The 21,957-nt window shown below is 40.4% G+C and overlaps 1 protein-coding gene across 1 annotated transcript in view; it reads left to right on the top strand.

Moving 5' to 3' along the window:
- Nucleotides 1-21,957, top strand: part of CEP170B (centrosomal protein 170B) — a 325,448-nt gene that overhangs the window by 150,172 nt on the left and 153,319 nt on the right. Inside the window, exon 6 of the mRNA XM_053697256.1 lies at nucleotides 2,867-3,005. Within this exon, the coding sequence (XP_053553231.1) occupies nucleotides 2,867-3,005 (139 nt within the window). The remainder of the gene's footprint in view (nucleotides 1-2,866; nucleotides 3,006-21,957) is intronic.

The following is a 21,957-nucleotide window of genomic DNA, read 5'->3' as shown; positions in this document are numbered from 1 at the left end:
CAGACTGCCCCTTATCTCAGTTATATTAATATACTTTTTACCTCTGTGATTACCCTGTATCTAAGCCTCTGCAGACTGCTCCTTATTTCAGTTATATTAATATACTTTTTACCTCTGTGATTACCTTGTATCTAAGCCCCTGCAGACTGCCCCTTATCTCAGTTATATTAATATACTTTTTACCTCTGTGATTACCCTGTATCTAAGCCTCTGCAGACTGCCCCTTATCTCAGTTATATTAATATACTTTTTACCTCTGTGATTACCTTGTATCTAAGCCTCTGCAGACTGCTCCTTATCTCAGTTATATTAATATACTTTTTACCTCTGTGATTACCCTGTAGCTAAGCCTCTGCAGACTGCCCCTTATCTCAGTTATATTAATATACTTTTTACATCTGTGATTACCCTGTAGCTAAGCCTCTGCAGACTGCCCCTTATCTCAGTTATATTAATACACTTTTTACATCTGTGATTACCTTGTATCCAAGTCTCTTCTTACTGCCCCCTGATCACAACTTTATCTATTTACTTGCATTTTAGCCAATTAGTGCAGTGTTGTGCTGACTCTTAAATAACTCAATGAGCGTGAGCACAATGTTATATGGCTCACATACATTTGCAGGGTCTAACTGTAGTGCACGGCAGAGAGCACAATGTTATCTATATTGCTCACACGAACTAGCATGAACTAGCAGTCTCCTATAAAGCATGTTATAAGAGGCTGTCTGTAGTGGCTTAGAAACCGGCAGAAATGTAGAGGTTTAAATGTTATAAAGTATATTAATATAACAATGTTTGTTGTGCAATGCTGGGGAATGGGTAATAAAGGCATTAGCACCATTTGGTGTAATATTGTAATTTGTAAATCTGTACCTTTTGCCCCCTTTTCCTGTAATTTTGTGGATTTTGTGCACCCTGCAGACCTTACAAGCCTAACACTGTCACATATTTGTCCCTAACTGACCTTAGCAGAGGTGATAAGATATAGTAACTAAAATGCTTTGTATAGCGGTTTCTACTACAGTAACCTCTCTCACTTGGCAACTGGTGCAGCACAAGTGTGACCCTGGACTGCAGAGACCATATTTATTTCATTTTGGTTAACAAAAATGCCCGCACGTCTATTGGTGGGCAGTGCCAAACCTCCACAAGCAGGAAAAGAGGTTTTATGTCGATGAGCAATGCGTTCCTAGGGATTAAAATTATGTAAAGGGGAAATAAGGTCTAAATTGAAATGTGCAAGGGTGTATTTCATTTTCAAATAGAAGCAATTTTGCAATACACACCACTGAATACTGGTGCACAGGCCCTCACAGCATATCTGCGTATGCAGCTAAAACCAGTAATCTACTAGAAGCGTGCACATTTCAGTTTTGATCATTTTGTTCCTTTAAAGGAACAGTCAAGTCCAAAAAAAACTTTCATGATTCTGATAGGGTATGTGATTTTAAACAACTTTCTTATTTACTTTTATCACCAATTTTGCTTTGTTCTCTTGGTTTTCTTAGTTGAAAGCAAAAACTAGGAGGTTTGTATGCTAATTTCTTAGACCTTGAAGGCCGCCTCTACTCGAATGCATTTTGACAGTTTTTCACCTCTAGAGGTCAGAAGTTCATGTGTTTTATATAGATAACATTGAGTTACCTAGGAGTGAGCACTGATTGACTAATATGCAAAAGAACTGAAATAAGGGGGCAGTCTGCAGAGGCTTAGATACAAGGTAATTACAGAGGTAAAAAGTATATTAATATAACTGAGATAAGGGGGCAGTCTGCAGAGGCTTAGATACAGGGTAATCACAGAGGTAAAAAGTATATTAATATAACTGAGATAAGGAGCAGTCTGCAGAGGCTTTGATACAAGGTTATCACAGAGGTAAAAAGTATATTAATATAACAGAGATAAGGAGCAGTCTGCAGAGGCTTAGATACAAGGTAATCACAGAGGTAAAATGTATATTAATATAACTGAGATAAGGAGCAGTCTGCAGAGGCTTAGATACAGGGTAATCACAGAGGTAAAATGTATATTAATATAACTGAGATAAGGAGCAGTCTGCAGAGGCTATATACAAGGTAATTACAGAGGTAAAAAGTATATTAATATAACTGAGATACGGAGCAGTCTGCAGAGGCTTAGATACAAGGTAATCACAGAGGTAAAATGTATATTAATATAACTGAGATAAGGAGCAGTCTGCAGAGGCTATATACAAGGTAATTACAGAGGTAAAAAGTATATTAATATAACAGATAAGGGGCAGTCTGCAGAGGCTTAGATACAGGGTAATCACAGAGGTAAAAAGTATATTAATATAACTGAGATAAGGAGCAGTCTGCAGAGGCTTAGATACAAGGTAATCACAGAGGTAAAAAGTGTATTAATATAACCGAGATAAGGGGCAGTCTGCAGAGGCTTAGATACAAGGTAATCACAGAGGTAAAAAGTATATTAATATAACTGAGATAAGGAGCAGTCTGCAGAGGCTTAGATACAAGGTAATCACAGAGGTAAAAAGTATATTAATATAACTGAGATAAGGAGCAGTCTGCAGAGGCTATATACAAGGTAATCACAGAGGTAAACAGTATATTAATATAACTGTTGGTTATGTAAAACTGGGGAAGGGGTAATACAGGGATTCTCTATCTTTTTACACAATAAATATTCTGGTTTTGACAGTCCCTTTAAGGTAATCAGTTTGTCAAACACAAATTCTTGTTTAATTGCTGTGTTTTCATATGGGGCGTTTAATCATTGATTCTATTTATGGATAATATTAATGTTTGTCATGTACGGTTATAGTAGCCAATATGGCAGCGTTAATCTCTGTCACATGGCACCTCACACGTGTGTGTTACAGCACGAGAAGTACACGAGCCAGCTGCAGATGAACCTGAAGGTAGCCAGCTTAAAACGGACGGAGCAGCTAAAGGAGCAGAATGCTCACTTGGATCCTTCACAATACAAACAGGAAAAAGGCGACAAGAAAACTGCTAATGGTAATTATTTCTAACTGTATCTGGCACAGTGCGTGAGGGCATGAAATGTACAGCATCATTATATTGTGATACGTTTTTGTGTGCGTATTGTTGCTTGCGTGACCCATGTGCGTGCTTGTGTTTTGTTTCCTGGGGGCCCCGTGCACGCGAGTTTGTACACATTTGTCATTACCTTGGGGTTCGTGTGTGTGTGGTGGTTATGGTTACAGAATATGTTTTGTTGCCTTAATGTGCGTGTGTATGTGTCTTGTTGTCTGGGGCCCTGTGTGTGTGTATGTATATATATATATATTTGTGTGTGTGTGTGTATATATAAATAATAGCAGGGGAGTGCACTCTCACTTAGGTCCAACTACCAGGGTGCTAGTGAAGTACAATACAACTAAACGGTCACAGTAAAATTGGCGTTTGAAAAATCCAGAGAGTGCAAGTCTTTTGTTTACATATACATATACATACACACACACACACACACACACACACACACACACACGTATATGTGGGTCCAGATATCAGCGCTCATAGAAGGGAGGAAACAAACAAACAAATTATGGTGCATTATGAAAGCACTGGTGTATAGCGTGGCAAAAGAGAGAAGAGTTTTGCTCACCTTTTTTAACCTCAAACTTGTGAGGAATGCTTGAAGCGTAGAGGGGATTTAATCCCTATCTGTGTTAGAGATGTTAACGTCTAGGTAATCCGTTGGAGTATGGTATTCCTTTCTTCCAGTAGCCTCAGGGTCTAGTGAGCTTCTCCTCTGTGGCGTATGGTGAACTTCTTTTTTGTGTGAGGTATGTTAAGCTCCTTCTCTATGGAGTATGGTAAAAAAAAATTCTATGGAGTGTGGGTAGAAACCTCTAAGTAACACTTCTCCTATATGGAGTAAAATCTGTGGTGGATTTTTTTTGAGTCCGAGCAAATAAATTTCTGAGGCAAGCTCTATAAATGAATAATAAAACTACTTTATTATGCACAGACTAAAAACACAATTTGTGATGGAATGATATTTATAAAAATCTCATTGCTGAAAGCAATCAGTTGCAAAATTGAGCTCAGATACGCTATAAAAGCGTCCTTCAGAGCATTATGGGCATACCCTCTGATGAAGTGAACGTAGTTCACAAAACGCGTAAGGGCACGCCCACTACTGATGTTATTTCCAGTCCGGTGAGACCTTCAAAGATTATACTCCTAGGAACGGACCCTGTCATAGACGCGAATTAAATCAAGATCCATATTCTTTTGAAAAATACCTACCTGGACATTCGATAGACACATTAAAGGAGCGTTTACATTACATCTTCTTCATCTTGTGTAAAAATGGAAGCTACCATTACTCAAGTTTTACCCTCATCACCAACTCCAGGGTATTAGCGTTTTTTCACAGAACGCTTGTGGCACAAAGACAGTTACAAACCCACTGCCAAAAAAAATAATACAAGCCCATTTCTCATCTGAGACTTATTTATCAGGAGAAAAGTAACATTATTTTTTGGGGGTTTTCTCCCTCAAAATCATCCTTTTAAATATCATTCTATCACATACAAATTGTGTTTTTAGTCTTAGCATAATAAAGTAGTTTTATTATTCATTTATAGAGCTTGCCTCAGAAATGTATTTGCTCTGACTCAAATAAATCCACCACAGATTTAACTCCATATAGGAGAAGTGTTACTTAGAGGTTTCTACCCATACTCCATAGAATTCTTTTTACCATACTCCATAGAGGAGGAGCTTAACATACCTCACACAAAAAAGAAGTGCATCATACTCCACAGAGGAGAAGCTCACTAGACCCTGAGGCTACTGGAAGAAAGGAATACCATACTCCAATGGATTACCTAGACGTTAACATCTCTAACACAGATAGGGATTAAATATCCTCCACGCTTCAAGCATTCCTCACAAGTTTGAGGTTAAAAAAGGTGAGCAAAACTCTTCTCTCTTTTGCCACGCTATACACCAGTGCTTTCATAATGCACCATAATTTGTTCTTTTGTTTGTTTCCTCCCTTCTATGAGCGCTGATATCTGGACCCACATATACACACACATATACACACACATACACATATACACACACATACACACACTCACATATACACACACATATACACACACATACACACATACACACACTCACATATATGTGTGTGTATACACATATACACACACATACACACACTCACATATACACACACATATACACACACATACACACATACACACACTCACATATACACACACATACACACACACACACATACACACATACACACACTCACATATACACACACACATATATATACACACACACACACACATATATATACACACACACACATATACACACACACACACATATATATATATATACACATATATATAATGTGTGGTGTGTGTGTGTGTATGTGTGTATATATATATATATATATATATATATATATATATATATATATATATATATATATATATATATATATATATATATATATATATATATATATGTGTATATGTGGGTCCAGATATATACCATTTCTTTCATGTAAGTGGCAAGAGTTCATGAGCTAGTGACGTATGGGATATACATTCCTACCAGGAGGGGGTAAAGTTTCCCAAACCTCAAGATGCCTATAAATACACCTCCCACCTCACTCATACTTCAGTTTTACAAACTTTGCCTTCGTTGGAGGATGGTGAGGCAAGTCGTGCTTGATTTCTTCTAAGCATTTTGAAGCCCAGTTCCTCTCAAAGTACAGTGTTTGTCTGAGAGATGTGAGGGAGTATTTGCCTAATGATACCATGTTTTCACCTATGGGAATTCTTTTCTAAGGCTCTCTGTAAATTCGGTCGTGGGGATTCATCTGCCGCCTCCCTTTACAGATCGATATTATACTCCTCTACCATTACCTCTGCTGATACGTTTCAGTACTGGTTTAGCGGTCTGCTATATACTCTTGTACCATTACCTCTGCTATGTTATGTTTCAGTACTGGTTTAGCTGTCTGCTATATACTCTTGTACCATTACCTCTGCTGATACGTTTCAGTACTGGTTTAGCTGTCTGCTATATACTCTTGTACCATTACCTCTGCTGATACGTTTCAGTACTGGTTTAGCTGTCTGCTATATACTCTTGTACCATTACCTCTGCTGATAAGTTTCAGTACTGGTTTAGCTGTCTGCTATATACTCTTGTACCATTACCTCTGCTGATATGTTTCAGTACTGGTTTAGCGGTCTGCTATATACTCTTGTACCATTACCTCTGCTGATACGTTTCAGTACTGGTTTAGCTGTCTGCTATATACTCTTGTACCATTACCTCTGCTGATATGTTTCAGTACTGGTTTAGCGGTCTGCTATATACTCTTGTACCATTACCTCTGCTGATACGTTTCAGTACTGGTTTAGCTGTCTGCTATATACTCTTGTACCATTACCTCTGCTGATATGTTTCAGTACTGGTTTAGCTGTCTGCTATATACTCTTGTACCATTACCTCTGCTGATATGTTTCAGTACTGGTTTAGCTGTCTGCTATATACTCTTGTACCATTACCTCTGCTGATATGTTTCAGTACTGGTTTAGCTGTCTGCTATATACTCTTGTACCATTACCTCTGCTGATACGTTTCAGTACTGGTTTAGCTGTCTGCTATATACTCTTGTACCATTACCTCTGCTGATATGTTTCAGTACTGGTTTAGCTGTCTGCTATATACTCTTGTACCATTACCTCTGCTGATACGTTTCAGTACTGGTTTAGCTGTCTGCTATATACTCTTGTACCATTACCTCTGCTGATATGTTTCAGTACTGGTTTAGCTGTCTGCTATATACTCTTGTACCATTACCTCTGCTGATATGTTTCAGTACTGGTTTAGCTGTCTGCTATATACTCTTGTACCATTACCTCTGCTGATACGTTTCAGTACTGGTTTAGCTGTCTGCTATATACTCTTGTACCATTACCTCTGCTGATATGTTTCAGTACTGGTTTGGCTGTCTGCTATATGTGGATGGGTGTCTTCAGGTAAGTATATATCTTTTTTTTAAGACACTCTCAGCTATATTTGGCACTTTATATTTTAAAGTTTTAAATATATATTGCATATATTTGCCATGAGTCAGGTCTATGTTTATTTCCCTTTGCAGTCTAACAGTTTCAGCATGGAAAATTACATTTGGGAGAAATTTAGTAACCTTTTCTTACAAGGGCTTCCAGCTAGTTGTAACTTCTGACTTTTTTTTTTCCTTCAAACTTTTGCGGGCAAATTAGTTTCACGATGACGCAAAATGCTTCTTTTTAATTCAGTCATTCTTGGCGCAAATATTTTTGGCACGGAGGTTACGTTTGTTGTGGCGCGAGTCATGTCATTTTTTTGCGTCTTTGCTAATGCAAAGTTTTTTTTTTTCTATGCATTTGCGTCATCTTTGTTAGCGGCATTTTTGGCACCAAAAAATTGTTGTATCCAATCTCACCCTCTTTTGCTCTCTGCTTTCGCTTGTTACAAAGGGATATGATGTTTGCTTCTGTTTTGCATATAAGTGTTTTTTTCATAAGCATTTTTTCCCATTCCTGAAACTATTTTGAGGAAATTGGATATTTTGTTTAAATGTTATTTTTTTCTTTGTTACATTTTGCAATATGTCTCAAACTGATCCTGCCTCTGATGTTACTGTAGAAACCAAGTTGCCTAAAAACAAATCTACCAAAGCTAAGTGTGCATGTTGTAAATTAGTTGATCTTCCTTCTTCAGCTCAAATATATGGCACTTGTTATGAGAAATTGTTTCATGCTGATAATGTTTCTATAAGTACAAATATATCTACTGTTAAACCTTCAGTCTAATGTACATGATATTACTGTAGATATAAAAGATTATATTACTGCAGCCATAGAGAAGGCTATAACTGCTATTCCGCCTTCAAATAAACGTAAAAGGTCTCTTCTTACTTCTCATTGATCTAATGAAGTTTGTATTGGTCAACAGCATACTGAAGTATTTTCTGCTGATGAGGATTTCTCTGGTTCAGAGAATCCTACTTTAGACACTGAAATTGATAAATCAATCTTTCTTTTTAAGATTGAATATATTTGTTCTTTGTTGAAGGAAGTATTGTTTACTTTGGGTATTGAGGAATCTAGTCCTCTTGATAACAAGAATAGCAAACATTTGAATTCTGTTTCTTTCTTAAGACACAGTGAGTCCACGGATCATCAATTACTGTTGGGAATATCACTCCTGGCCCGCAGGAGTAGACAAAAAGCATCACAGCAAAGCTGTTAAGTATCACTTCCCCTACTTACAACCCCCAATCATTATCTTTGCCTCTGTACATAGGTTTATTAGGAGAGTGCGCCTTTTTCTCTAGGTAGCGCCATTCCTATGGAAGTGTTTCTAGACGTGCCTTGGAGATTTCACAGGAATAGGAGAAGCTAAGGATACCATTATTCCTGTCTCATGTCCTTTAAAGGATTTTTCTGTCGCTGAATCCATTGAAATGCACAGTGCCATAAGTAGAAGGGAGCTTCTCTACTATGGCTCAGAGAACCTCGATCCCTATGGAGGATAGCTGCCCCCCTTACGGATCCATGGATAAGAAACTGGAGGTTTTTATTGTTCATTTAGAGCAATGTCTTGTCTTTTCTCTTGTAAGGTGTATCCAGTCCACGGGTTCATCCATTACTTGTGGGATATTCTCCTTACCAACAGGAAGTTGCAAGAGGACACCCACAGCAGAGCTGTCTATATAGCTCCTCCCCTAACTGCCACCCCCAGTCATTCTCTTGCAACTCTCGACAAGATAGGAAGTATCAAGAGATATGTGGTGACTTAGTGTAGTTTTACCTTCAATCAAAAGTTTGTTATTTTTAAACGGTACCGGCATTGTACTGTTTTGCTCTCAGGCAGAAATTAGAAAAAGAATTCTGCCTGGAGGTTTGATGATCTTAGCGGTTTGTAACTAAGGTCCATTGCTGTTCTCACACATAACTGAAGAGTATGGGACAACTTCAGTTGGGGGAACGGTCTGCAGATTACCTGCTTTGAGGTATGTTCAGTATTTTTATTTCTAGAGAGATGAATAAGTTCTAGAAAATGCTGACAGAGCCTTGTGTATTTGAGGTAAGCCTGATGCAGTGATTTAACAGCGACTGGGATCATGCTTACAAAACAGGGTAATACTCATGTTAATATTCATATTACTTAGTGACAAAACGTTTACATGACTTCATAAATAGGACGTTTTTTCTCTGAGGGAGATAAGTCTTTATTTGGGGCCTAGTTTCCACATGGCTAGTCAGATACTCCTAGGAGTATTTTCTTAAGGCCCCTCTGGCATCCAGTACATGGTGGGAGGGGCCTATTTTAGCGCTCTAGATGCGCAGTTTTAATTCAGACTGAGACATCCAGCTTCCCTAGAGCAGTTCTCTGGCATCTGAGGACCATAACAAAGGGTTATTTCTGCACAAAATCGTATTTGAGGGCAGGTAGGAGCCTCAGCAGAGCTGTGGCATGGTGCTCAACTGTCTTTTAACGTTTTTTCAATCCGGTTTGGGGCCTAAGGGGTTAATCATCCATTTGCAAGTGGGTGCAATGTTGCTTTAGTCCCTTACACACACTGTAAAAATTTCAAAGACTTCACTATATTTTTACACTGTGTTGCAGTTTAAGTGCTAGTTTTTTTCTCTTAAAGGCACAGTAACGTTTTTGTTTAATTGCTGTTTCACCTTTATTAAAGTGTTTTCCAAGCTTGCTTGTCTCATTACTAGTCTGTTAAACATGTCTGACATAGAGGAAACTCCTTGTTCAATATGTTTGGAAGCCATGGTGGAACCTCCTCATAGAATGTGTACCAAATGTACTGAAATTTCTATAAACTATAAAGACCATATTATGGCGCTTAAAGATTTATCTCCAGGGGATTCTCTGACTGAAAAGAGGGAGATTATGCCATCTAGCTCTCCCCATGTGTCAGAACCTATAACTCCAGCTCAAGTGACGCCAAGTACATCTAGCTCGTCTAATTCTTTTACCTTACAGGACATGGCGGCAGTTATGAATGCTACCCTCTCAGAGGTATTCTCCAAACTGCCAGGGCTACAAGGAAAGCGAGACAGCTCTGGGGCTAGAACTAATACAGAGCTTTCTGACGCTTTAATGCCTGTGTCCGATATACCCTCACAATACTCAGAAGCCGAGGCAGGTGAGCTTCTATCTGTGGGTGACATTTCAGACTCAGGGAAGGCGTTACTTCAGTCTGATTCTGAAATGACAGCGTTTAAATTTAAGCTTGAACACCTCCGCTTATTGTTTAGGGAGGTTTTAGCGACTGGATGACTGTGACCCCATTGTGGTTCCAGAGAAATTGTGTAAATTGGACAAATACTTTCCAGTGCCTGTTTACACTGATGTTTTTCCAGTCCCTAAGAGGTTTTCGGAAATTATTACTAAGGAATGGGATAGACCAGGTGTGCCGTTCTCTCCCCCTCCTGCTTTCAAAAAGATATTTCCCATAGATGCCGCCATACGGGACTCGTGGCAGACGGTTCCTAAGGTGGAGGGAGCAGTCTCTACCCTAGCTAAGCGTACAACTATCCCCGTCGAGGACAGTTGTACTTTCCTAGATCCTATTGATAAAAAATTGGAGGGGCTCCTTAAGAAAATTTTTATACATCAAGGTTTCATTCTCCAGCCTCTTGCATGCATTGCCCCAGTCACTGCTGCAGCGGCTTTTTGGTTTGAGTATCTTGAGGAGGCTCTACAGGTGGAGACCCCGTTAGACGATATTCTAGACAGGATTAAAGCTCTTAAGTTAGCTAACTCCTTTATTTCTGACGCCATTTTTCATTTAGCCAAGCTAACGGCTAAGAATTCAGGTTTTGCCATTTTGGCGCGTAGGGCGCTATGGCTTAAGTCCTGGTCAGCAGACGTTACTTCAAAGTCTAAGCTTGTTAACATCCCCTTCAAGGGACAGACCCTATTCGGGCCTGGTCTGAAGGAGATCATTTCTGATATTACTGGAGGAAAGGTCACGCCCTTCCTCAGGATAGGTCCAATAAGTTAAGGACCAAACAGAATAATTTTCGTTCCTTTCGAAACTTCAAGAGTGGCGCAGCTTCAGTTTCCTCTAATGCAAAGCAAGAGGGAAATTTCGCCCAGTCCAAACCAGTCTGGAGACCTAACCAGGCTTGGAACAAGGGGAAGCAGGCCAAGAAACCTGCGGCTGCCTCTAAGACAGCATGAAGGAGTAGCCCCCGATCCTGTACCGGATCTAGTAGGGGGCAGACTTTCTCTCTTCGCCCAGGCTTGGGCAAGAGACGCCCAGGATCCCTGGGCATTAGAGATTGTTTCCCAGGGATATCTTCTGGACTTCAAAGCTTCATCTCCAAAGGGGAGATTTCATCTCTCACAATTATCTGTAAACCAGATAAAGAGAGAGGCATTCTTACGTTGTGTTCAAGATCTACTGGTTATGGGAGTGATCCATCCAGTTCCAAGGGAGGAACAGGGGCAGGGCTTCTATTCAAATCTGTTTATAGTTCCCAAAAAAGAGGGAACTTTCAGACCAATCTTGGATCTCATGATTCTAAACAAATTTCTCAGGGTCCCATCCTTCAAGATGGAGACTATCCGAACCATCCTCCCTATGATCCAGGAGGGTCAATATATGACTACCGTGGACTTAAAGGATGCTTATCTCCACATTCCGATTCACAGAGATCATCATCAGTTGCTCAGGTTCGCCTTCTTAGACAGGCATTACCAGTTTGTGGCTCTTCCCTTCGGGTTAGCCACGCCACCAAGAATCTTTACGAAGGTTCTAGGGTCCCTACTGGCGGTTCTAAGGCCACGGGGCATAGCGGTGGCTCCTTACCTAGACGACATTCTGATACAGGCGTCGACTTTTCAAATCGCCAAGTCCCATATGGACATTGTTCTGGCCTTTCTGAGGTCTCACGGGTGGAAGGTGACCGAAGAAAAGAGTTCTCTCTCCCCTCTCACAAGAGTTTCCTTCCTAGGAACTCTGATAGATTCAGTAGAAATGAAAGTTTTTCTGGCAGAGGTCAGGTTATCAAAGCTTCTAACTTCCTGCCGTGCTCTTCATTCCACTTCTCGGCCGTCAGTGGCTCAGTGTATGGAAGTAATCGCCCTAATGGTAGCGGCAATGGACATAGTTCCGTTTGCCCGCCTACATCTCAGACCACTGCAACTTTGCATGCTCAATCAGTGGAATGGGGACTACACAGATTTGTCCCCTCTGCTAAATCTGGATCAAGAGACCAGGGATTCTCTTCTCTGGTGGTTATCTCGGGTCCATCTGTCCAGGGAAATGAGTTTCTGCAGGCCAGAGTGGACTATAGTGACGACAGATGCCAGCCTTCTGGGCTGGGGCACGGTCTGGAACTCCCTGAAGGCTCAGGGTTCGTGGACTCAGGAGGAAGCCCTCCTTCCGATAAACATTTTGGAACTGAGAGCGATATTCAATGCTCTTCTGGCTTGGCCTCAACTAGCTGCGGTCAGGTTCATCAGATTTCAGTCGGACAATATCACGACTGTAGCCTATATCAACCATCAGGGGGGAACAAGAAGCCCCCTGGCAATGTTGGAGGTTTCAAAGATAATTCTATGGGCAGAGGTTCACTCTTGCCATCTCTCAGCTATCCATATCCCAGGAGTAGAGAACTGGGAGGCGGATTTTCTAAGTCGGCAGACTTTTCATCCGGGGGAGTCTGAGCTCCATCCGGAGGTATTTGCCCAGCTGATTCAACTATGGGGCAAACCAGAACTGGATCTGATGGCGTCTCGTCAGAACGCCAAGCTTCCTTGTTACGGGTCCAGGTCAAGGGATCCCCAGGCAGCGCTGATAGATGCTCTAGCAGTGCCCTGGTCCTTCAGCCTGGCTTATGTGTTCCCACCATTTCCTCTCCTCCCTCGTCTGATTGCCAAGATCAAGCAGGAGAGAGCTTCAGTGATTTTGATAGCACCTGCGTGGCCACGCAAGACTTGGTATGCAGATCTGGTGGACATGTCATCCCTTCCACCATGGACTCTGCCGCTGAGGCAATACCTTCTACTCCAAGGTCCATTCAAACATCCAAATCTAATTTCTCTGCGGCTGACTGCTTGGAGGTTGAACGATTGATTTTATCAAAACGTGGTTTCTCCGAGTTGGTCATTGATACCTTAATTCAGGCTCGAAAGCCTGTCACCAGGAAAATCTATCATAAGATATGGTGTAAATATCTTCATTGGTGTGAATCCAAGGGTTACTCATGGAGTAAAGTCAGGATTCCTAGGATATTATCCTTTCTCCAAGAAGGATTGGAGAAGGGATTGTCAGCTAGTTCCTTAAAGGGACAGATTTCTGCTCTGTCTATTCTTCTGCACAAGTGTCTGGCAGATGTTCCAGACGTTCAGACGTTTTGTCAGGCTTTAGTTAGAATCAATCCTGTGTTTAAACCTGTTGCTCCGCCATGGAGTTTAAATTTAGTTCTTAAAGTTCTTCAAGGGGTTCCGTTTGAACCTTTTGCATTCCATAGATATCAAGCTTTTATCTTGGAAAGTTCTGTTTTTGGTAGCTATCTCTTCGGCTCGAAGAGTTTCAGAGTTATCTGCCTTACAGTGTGATTCCGCTTATCTGATCTTCCATGCAGATAAGGTAGTTTTGCGTACCAAACCTGGGTTTCTTCCTAAGGTGGTATCTAATAAGAATATCAATCAGGAGATTGTTGTTCCGTCACTGTGTCCTAATCCTTCTTCAAAGAATGAACGTCTATTACACAATCTTGACGTGGTTTGTGCTTTAAAGTTTTATTTACAAGCTACTAGTCAAGGAACCAACTCGTAAGGAAGCTATATTAGATCTAATACTTACAAACAGTGATACAGTTTCAGATGTGTCTGTAGGTGAGAACTTAGGATCCAGTGATCATCACTCTGTTTGGTTTAGTATTCATGTTCAGGAACTGTCCACCCAGACTAAAACAAAAGTTTTAGACTTTAGGACGGCAGATTTTTCATTAATGGGAGAATACCTAAAAAACTATTTAAAGGGGCAAACTCTTATTACAGGGGTTCAAGAACAGTGGGAATTTGTGAAAGGTGCCATTTTAGATGCAACCGCACACTGTATTAGACATGTCTGTAAAAGTAACAGAAAGCGGAAACCAATTTGGTTTTCCAAAGAAGTAGCACATGCTGTAAAGACAAAAAAGATATCTTATAAAAATTACAGACACACACAAGCAGATGATGATATGAAAATATGGAGACTCCAACAAAAAAAGACTAAGCAGTTAATTAGGAAGGTTAAAGCTCATGCAGAAGAGAAGATAGCACAGTCAGTAAAACATGGGGACAAAACATTCTTTAGATATATCAGTGAAAGAAGAAAAAATAAGGTAGGAATAGTAAAATTGAAATCAGTTGATGGTAGAATAATAGAAGGAGATAAGCAGATTGCAGACTGTCTCAATGATTACTTCTGTTCTGTTTTCACAAAAGATTGTGAAGATACAATGTCTACATTAAGGGATGCTACGAAAAATAGAAACAAGCTTAACAGTAATCTTTTTACAGAGGATGAGGTTTTGTTAGCATTATCAAAAATAAATGTTACAAAGGCAGTGGGTCCTGATAATATTCATCCAAGGGTTTTAAAAGAACTTCGATCAGTGCTAACTGTCCCATTAACTGATCTGTTTAATCAGTCACTATTAACAGGAGCTGTCCCAGATGATTGGAGAATAGCAAATGTAATACCTCTTCATAAAAAGGGCAGTCGAGAAGAATCTGGCAACTACAGGCCAGTTAGTTTAACTTCAGTAGTAGGGAAATTAATGGATAGCCTCTTAAAAGAAAGAATTATGACTTAGATAAAGACAAACAATTTAGAGGACCAAAATCAGCATGGTTTTACTTCAGGGAGATCATGTCAGACTAATCTAATTGACTTCTTTGATTATGTAACAAAAGTATTAGACAAGGGAGGAGCAGTTGATGTAGCATATCTAGATTTCAGCAAAGCATTTGACACCGTCCCACACAATAAACTTATTCACAAACTATATCTCCTTGGTCTAGATTCAAAAATTGTGAACTGGGTGGAATGCTGGCTTAAGGACAGAAAACAAAGTGTCTTAGTAAATGGAGTTCATTCAGCAGAGGGGGCTGTTACTAGTGGTGTTCCTCAGGGGTCAGTTCTGGGGCCTTTTTTGTTTAACATATTTATCTGCGATATCAGCAAAGGGCTACAGGGGAAAGTATGTCTCTTTGCAGATGATACAAAAATTTGCAACAGAGTGGATGTTCCGGGGGGGGGGGGGGGGTAGACAAAATGAGAAGTAATATACAACAATTGGAGGATTGGACAAATGACTGGGGTCTAAAGTTTAACACAGCAAAGTGTAAAATAATGCATTTAGGGAAGAAAAATCCAAATGTTAATTACAGACTCAATGACACTTTACTGACTGTTACAGATGAGGAACAGGACTTGGGAATTATTATTTCAGATGATTTAAAACTTAGTAAACAATGTAGTAATGCAGAGAGTAAGGCTAGCAGAATGCTTGGATGTATTGGTAGAGGTATTTGCAGCAGAAATAGTAAGGTTCTTATGCCACTTTATAGATCATTAGTTAGGCCTCATCTTGAGTATTGTGTGCAGTTCTGGAGGCCATATCTTCAGAAGGATATTAACAAACTTGAATCTGTGCAAAGGAGGGCTACCAAAATGGTACATGGTCTAAAAAATAAAACTTACCAGGATAGGCTCAATTACCTAAATATGTATAGCTTAGAGGAGAGAAGGGAAAGAGGTGATATGATAGCAACTTTCAAGTACATTAAAGGGTTTAGTAAAACTGAGGCTGTGGGTATTTTACATAAAATGGAAAATTCAAGAACAAGGGGTCATGAGCTCAAGCTAAAGGGTAGTAGATTCAGGAGTAATTTGAGGAAGCACTTCTTTACAGAAAGAGTGATTGATTTATGGAATAAACTTCCTCAAGAGGTAGTAGCAACAAACACTGTGGGGGACTTTAAAAATGCATGGGACAAGCATAAGGCTATCCTACGAACTAGATAAGTTTATACTGTTAGGTAAGGTCGGGCAGACTTGCTGGGCCTATGGCTCTTATCTGCCGTCAATATCTATGTTTCTATGTTACTAAGGATTTTGTTCAAACATCTGCATTGTTTGTTGTCTACTCTGGACAGAAGAGAGGCCAAAAGGCTTCGGCATCTTCTCTTTCTTTTTGGCTGAGAAGCATAATCCGTTTAGCTTATGAGACTGCTGGCCAGCAACCTCCTGAAAGAATTACAGCTCATTCCACTAGAGCGGTAGCTTCCACATGGGCTTTTAAAAATGAGGCCTCTGTTGAACAGATTTGTAAGGCGGCGACTTGGTCTTCGCTTCATACTTTTTCTAAATTCTACAAATTTGATACTTTTGCTTCCTCGGAGGCTATTTTTGGGAGAAAAGTCTTGCAGGCAGTGGTGCCTTCCGTTTAAGTTCCTGCCGTGTCCTAAAGCTTTGGTATTGGTATCCCACAAGTAATGGATGAACCCGTGGACTGGATACACCTTACAAGAGAAAACAAAATTTATGCTTACCTGATAAATTTCTTTCTGTTGTGGTGTATCCAGTCCACGGCCCGCCCTGTCACTTTAAGGCAGGTGTTTTTTATTTTTAAACTACAGTCACCACTGCACCCTATAGTTTCTCCTTTTTCTTGCTTGTCTTCGGTCGAATGACTGGGGGTGGCAGTTAGGGGAGGAGCTATATAGACAGCTCTGCTGTGGGTGTCCTCTTGCAACTTCCTGTTGGGAAGGAGAATATCCCACAAGTAATGGATGAACCCGTAGACTGGATACACCACAAGAGAGAGAAATTTATTAGGTAAGCATAAATTTTGTTTTTTAGATTTGCTGTACTTGCCCGCCGGGCATTGTGGCTGAAATTTCCGTCAGCTGAGAAGCCTACCTGTGGCTTAGTGGTACAGCTTAAGGCTTTTTAGTTCTGCAGTTGCAGGTTCAATATTTTACTTTTTCTCCAAATCCACGCTTCTGGCGTTTTTCCTTTCAAGGATGATATCTTGTTTGGCCTTGGTTGTGAGTGAATGTAAAGAGAGTATGACTATAGGAAAGTTTCCTTTTTTCCTCTTTCTGCAGGGTCAGTCTTGCCTTTTTTTGGAGTACAATTTTAAGATTTCTCCCGGGGGCAGTTTTCTTTTTCTAGAGTATCTGCAATCCAGGTGTGATGAGAGGCATCCCTTGAACTGGGTTCAGGACTTTCCTCTCTGGGATTGATAGTTCCGTCCCAGTTTGGGAGCGGGATCTAGGTACTTACCTCTAATAACTCAGGTTCTGACCTTCAAGTAGTATCCCTTCTCCTTTATTTCTAGAGGGCCTGTTCATAAGACCTGATGGATTTATTGTTCCCTTTATTCAGGACATTCTCAAGACTCTGAGTTCCTTCCTCCGAAACAGACTTTTAGGTCTTGGACTATTGTAGGGGTGTTTTTTTCTGGACAATATAGTTCAGGTGTCATCCTTCCTTCAAGGAAATTCTCTTTTAAGAGATATTCTCCAGACTTCTTTCCCAGGGATTGGAAATTCATCGGGAGAAGGGTTACCTTGTTTCATATTTTTAAGGGTGATTTATTTGGTTCTACCGCCTCAATTCCCTGAATGCTCCTGATTCCGTCTGATCTCGGAAGTTATGTGGGGCCAGGTCAGGTCAGTACCTGGATGTGAGTCTGCTTAGGAACACCAGGTGCTGTAGGTTTGCTTCTTAATAGATTCTCTGTCTAGGAGAAGATTTCTAATGGAGGTTAGATAATTAATGATTTTTTCCTTTTCCTCTCTCTGCAGTGTCTGTCCAACCAACAGCAAGCTCTAGTGGTCCGGTACATAGCTTAGCCATCTTACAACCAGTAGGTTTGGAGTTTGAATCTAGCTGCAGTTGATTTTCCTTCACTTTTCAGTGACTCAAGGTAGGAGGGTTTTGGTCTGACGTTTATCATGGACATCATTCCCTTTGCTATTTTCCATAGAATGGAATACATTCAGATCTGTCTCGGAGGATAGATCTATATCAGTCGTCAAGAGACTTTCTCCTGTGGTGGTTTCTCAGAAGTATCTGTCTCAGGGCACGTGCTTCTAGAGACATTCCTGGGTGCTATGACCACGGATGCCAACATGCTGGGCTGGGAAACAGTCTGGGTCTTGTTTAAGGCACAGGGATTATGAACTCGGAAGTGTCTGCTCTTCTTTTTAACATCTTGGAGTTGAGAGCAATTATAATGTTCTGATGACTTGGCCTCTGTTGTTCTTAGCTTGATTTCAGTCGGACAATATCACCTCAAAGGTTTACATCAACACCAGGGAGGAACTCAGAGTTTCTTAGCCATGTAGGAGGTGACTTGGATTGTTCAGTGGGCGGAAGCTTACAATTGTTGTCTATCTTCCACATTCCAGGAGTGGAAGCTCCATCTGGAGGTGTTCTCCAACTTAACCCTCATACGAGGGTTGTCGGAGTTGAATCTAGTGGCGGCTCGGCAAAATGCCAAGCCAACAAGGTTCGGTTAGAAGTCAAGAGGTCCACAGGCATCTCTGATAGATGCTCTGGCGGGTCCTTGGTATTTCAGGCTGGCATACTTGTTTTCTCAGTTTGCTCTCTTTCCACGAGTCATTGCTCGTATCAAACTGGAGAGAGCATCGGTAATTCTAATTGTCCCTGCGTGGCCTCGCAGGATCTGGTATGCAGACCTAGTGGAGAGGTCTTTTCTTCCACCTTGGAGACTACCTTTGAGGAAGGACCTTCTGATCAGGGTCCCTTATTTCATCCAAATTTTGTTTCTCTACTTCTACTTGGAGATTGAATGATTAGTACTGTCTAAACGTGTTTTTTTCTGAGTCGATCATTGTGACCATGATTCTGGCTTGCAAGCCTGTTACAGGGAAGATTTCCCATAAGATATGGCGTAAATTCCTTTAATAGCGTGCGCCTAAAGAATTTTCTTGGAGTATGGTCAGGATCCCTTATCTTTTCTCCAGGAAGACTTTGAGAAGGGGTTATCTGTCAATACCCTCAAAGGTCAGATTTCTGCTTTATACATTCTGCTGCACAAGCGTCTGGCGGAAGTGCAGGATGTACAATCCTTTTGCCAGGCCCTGGTCAGAATCAGGCCTGTATGTAAATCAGTTGCTCCTCCTTGGAGCCTTAATCTTGTTCTTAAAGTTTTACAACAAGCTCCGTTTGAGCGTATGCATTCCATAGATATTAAGTTATTATCCTGGAAAGTTTTGTTTCTTACTGCTATTTCTTCTGCTCGGATGGTTTCTGAACTCTCAGCATTGCAGTGTGATTCTCCTTATCTCATATTTCATGCAGATAAGTCAGTTCTCCGTACCAAGTTTGTTTTTCTTCCTAAGGTTGTTTCGGACAGAAATATTAATCCGGAAATTGTTGTTCCTTCTCTCTGTCCTAATCCTTCTGCTAGTAAAGATCGTTTTTTCCACAACTTAGACGTTGTGCGTGCTCTTAAATTCGATCTGCAGGCTACGAAGCACTTTCGTCAGTCTTCCGCATTGTTTGTTTGCTTTTCTAGTAAACGTAAAGCCCTAGTAAGCCAATTCTTTCTCCCTGTTTGAGAAGTGTTATTTGTATGGCTTATGAGACTGCTGGGCAGCATCCTCCTTAGAGAATTACAACTTGCTCCACTAGGGGGTGTCTTCTTCTTGGGCCTTTAAGAATGAGGCCTCTGTAGATCAGATTGGTAAGGCTGCGACTTGGTCTTCTTTGCACACTTTTTCTAAATTCTGTAAATTTGATACTTTTGCCTCGGCTGAGTTTTCTTTTGGGAGAAAGTTCTGCAGACAGTGGTGCCTTCTGTTTAGGTTACTTGTCTTGCCCTCCCTTATCTGTGTCCTCTAGCTTGGGTATTGATTCCCAACAGTAATTGATGATCCGTGGACTCACCGTGTCTTAAGAAAGAAAACAAAATTTATGCTTACCTGATGGATTTATTTCTTGACACGGTGAGTCCACGGCCCTCCCTGTTACTTGATACTTAATAGCTTTGCTGTGGTGCTCTTTGCCTCCTCCTGCTGGCCAGGAGTGATATTCCCAACAGTAATTGATGATCCGTGGACTCACCATGTTAAGAAATAAATAAATTTATCAGGTAAGCATAAATTTTGTTTTTTAAGACTTCTGAGGTTACTCCTGAAGTTTTTCCTATTCCAGATGCTATCTCAAATATGATTACTAAGGAATGGTCTAAGCCTGATACTTCTTTTAATCCTTCTTCTAGGTTTAAAAAATTGTATCCTTTACCTGTGTCCAATTTAGAGCTTTGGGAGAAAGTCCCTAAGGTTGATGGCGCTATTTCTATTCTGGCCAAACGTACTGCTATTCTTATGGAAGATAGTACCTCTTTTAAGGATCCCTTAGATAAGAAGATTGAATCTGATCTTAGGAAGGCATTTTTACATACTGGCTATATTCTTAGACCTGCTATTTCTATAGCTGATGTTGCTGCTGCTTCAACTTTTTGGTTGGACAGTCTAGCACAACAGTTATCAGATCCTGATTTGTCTAGCATTGTTGTTTCACTTTAACATGCTAATCATTTAATTTGTGATGCTATATTTGATATTATTAAGATTAATATCAAATCTATGTTGTTAGCTATTCTATCTAGAAGAGCTTTATGGCTTAAATCATGGAATGCTGATGTGGTGTCTAAATCTAGATACCTATCTCTATCTTTTCAAGGTAATAATTTATTTGGATCTCAATTAAATTCTATTATCTCCACTATCACTGGGGATAAGGGAGTTTTTCTGCCACAAGATAAGAAATCTAAGGGTAAATTTAAAGCTCCCAATCATTTTTGTTCCTTTCGTCAGATTAAAGAACAAAAAAAAAACACTCCTTCCCCTAAGGCCTCTGGTCCCAATTGTAGACCATCTATGAATTGGAATAAATCCAAGCCTAATAAGAAACAAAATACAGCCCCTAAGACTGCATGAAGGTGCGGCCCTCAAACCAGTTCAACTGGTGGTGGTGGTGGTGGGGGGGGGGCAGATTGAAATTGTTTCAAGACATTTGGGCAGATTCTGTCCAAAATCAGTGGATTCAGGATATTGTTTCTCATGGGTATCAAATAAGTTTCAGAATAAGACCTCACATGGGAAGATTCTTTCTTTTCCATGTTCCAACAAACCCTGTGAAGGCTCAGGCTTTTCTGAAGTGTGATTCAGATCTAGAGCTTTCAGGGGTGATTGTTCCAGTTCCTCAACAGGAACAGGGTTTGAGTTTTTATTCAAATCTGTTTATTGTCCCAAAGAAGGAAGATTCATTCAGACCAATTCTGGATCTGAAATCCCTAAATCGTTTTGTTAGAGTCCCAACTTTCAAGGACTATTGTACCTTTTGTTCAGCAAGGTCATTTCATGTCCACAATAGACTTACAGGACGCTTATCTTCATATTCAGATTCATCCAGACCACTATCGGTTTCTAAGATTCTCCTTTCTAGACTAGCATTATCAATTTGTCGCTCTTCCATTTGGCTTAGCGACAGCTCCGAGAATCTTTTCAAAGGTTCTCGGTGCCCTTCTATCTGTAATCAGAGAGCAGGGTATTGCAGTGTTTCCTTATTTGGACGATATCTAGGTACTAGCTCAATCTTTTCATTTAGCAGAATCTCACACAAAACAACTTGTGTTGTTTCTTAAAAAACATTGTTGGAGAATCAATTTACAAAAGTTTTTTTGATTCCTCAGACAAAGGTCACCTTTTTAGGTTTCCAAATAGATTCAGTGTCCATGACTCTTTCTTTGACAGACAAGAGACAAATGAAGTTAGTTTTAGCTTGTCTAAACCTTCAGTCTCTATCATTCCCTTCAGTGGCTATGTGCATGGAAGTTTTAGG

This window comes from Bombina bombina, chromosome 1 (assembly GCF_027579735.1).
Source record: "Bombina bombina isolate aBomBom1 chromosome 1, aBomBom1.pri, whole genome shotgun sequence".
Taxonomy (NCBI): Eukaryota; Metazoa; Chordata; class Amphibia; order Anura; family Bombinatoridae; genus Bombina; species Bombina bombina.
The sequence above is the reverse complement of the archived record's forward strand: the minus strand, read 5'-3'. Positions and strand labels throughout refer to the sequence as shown.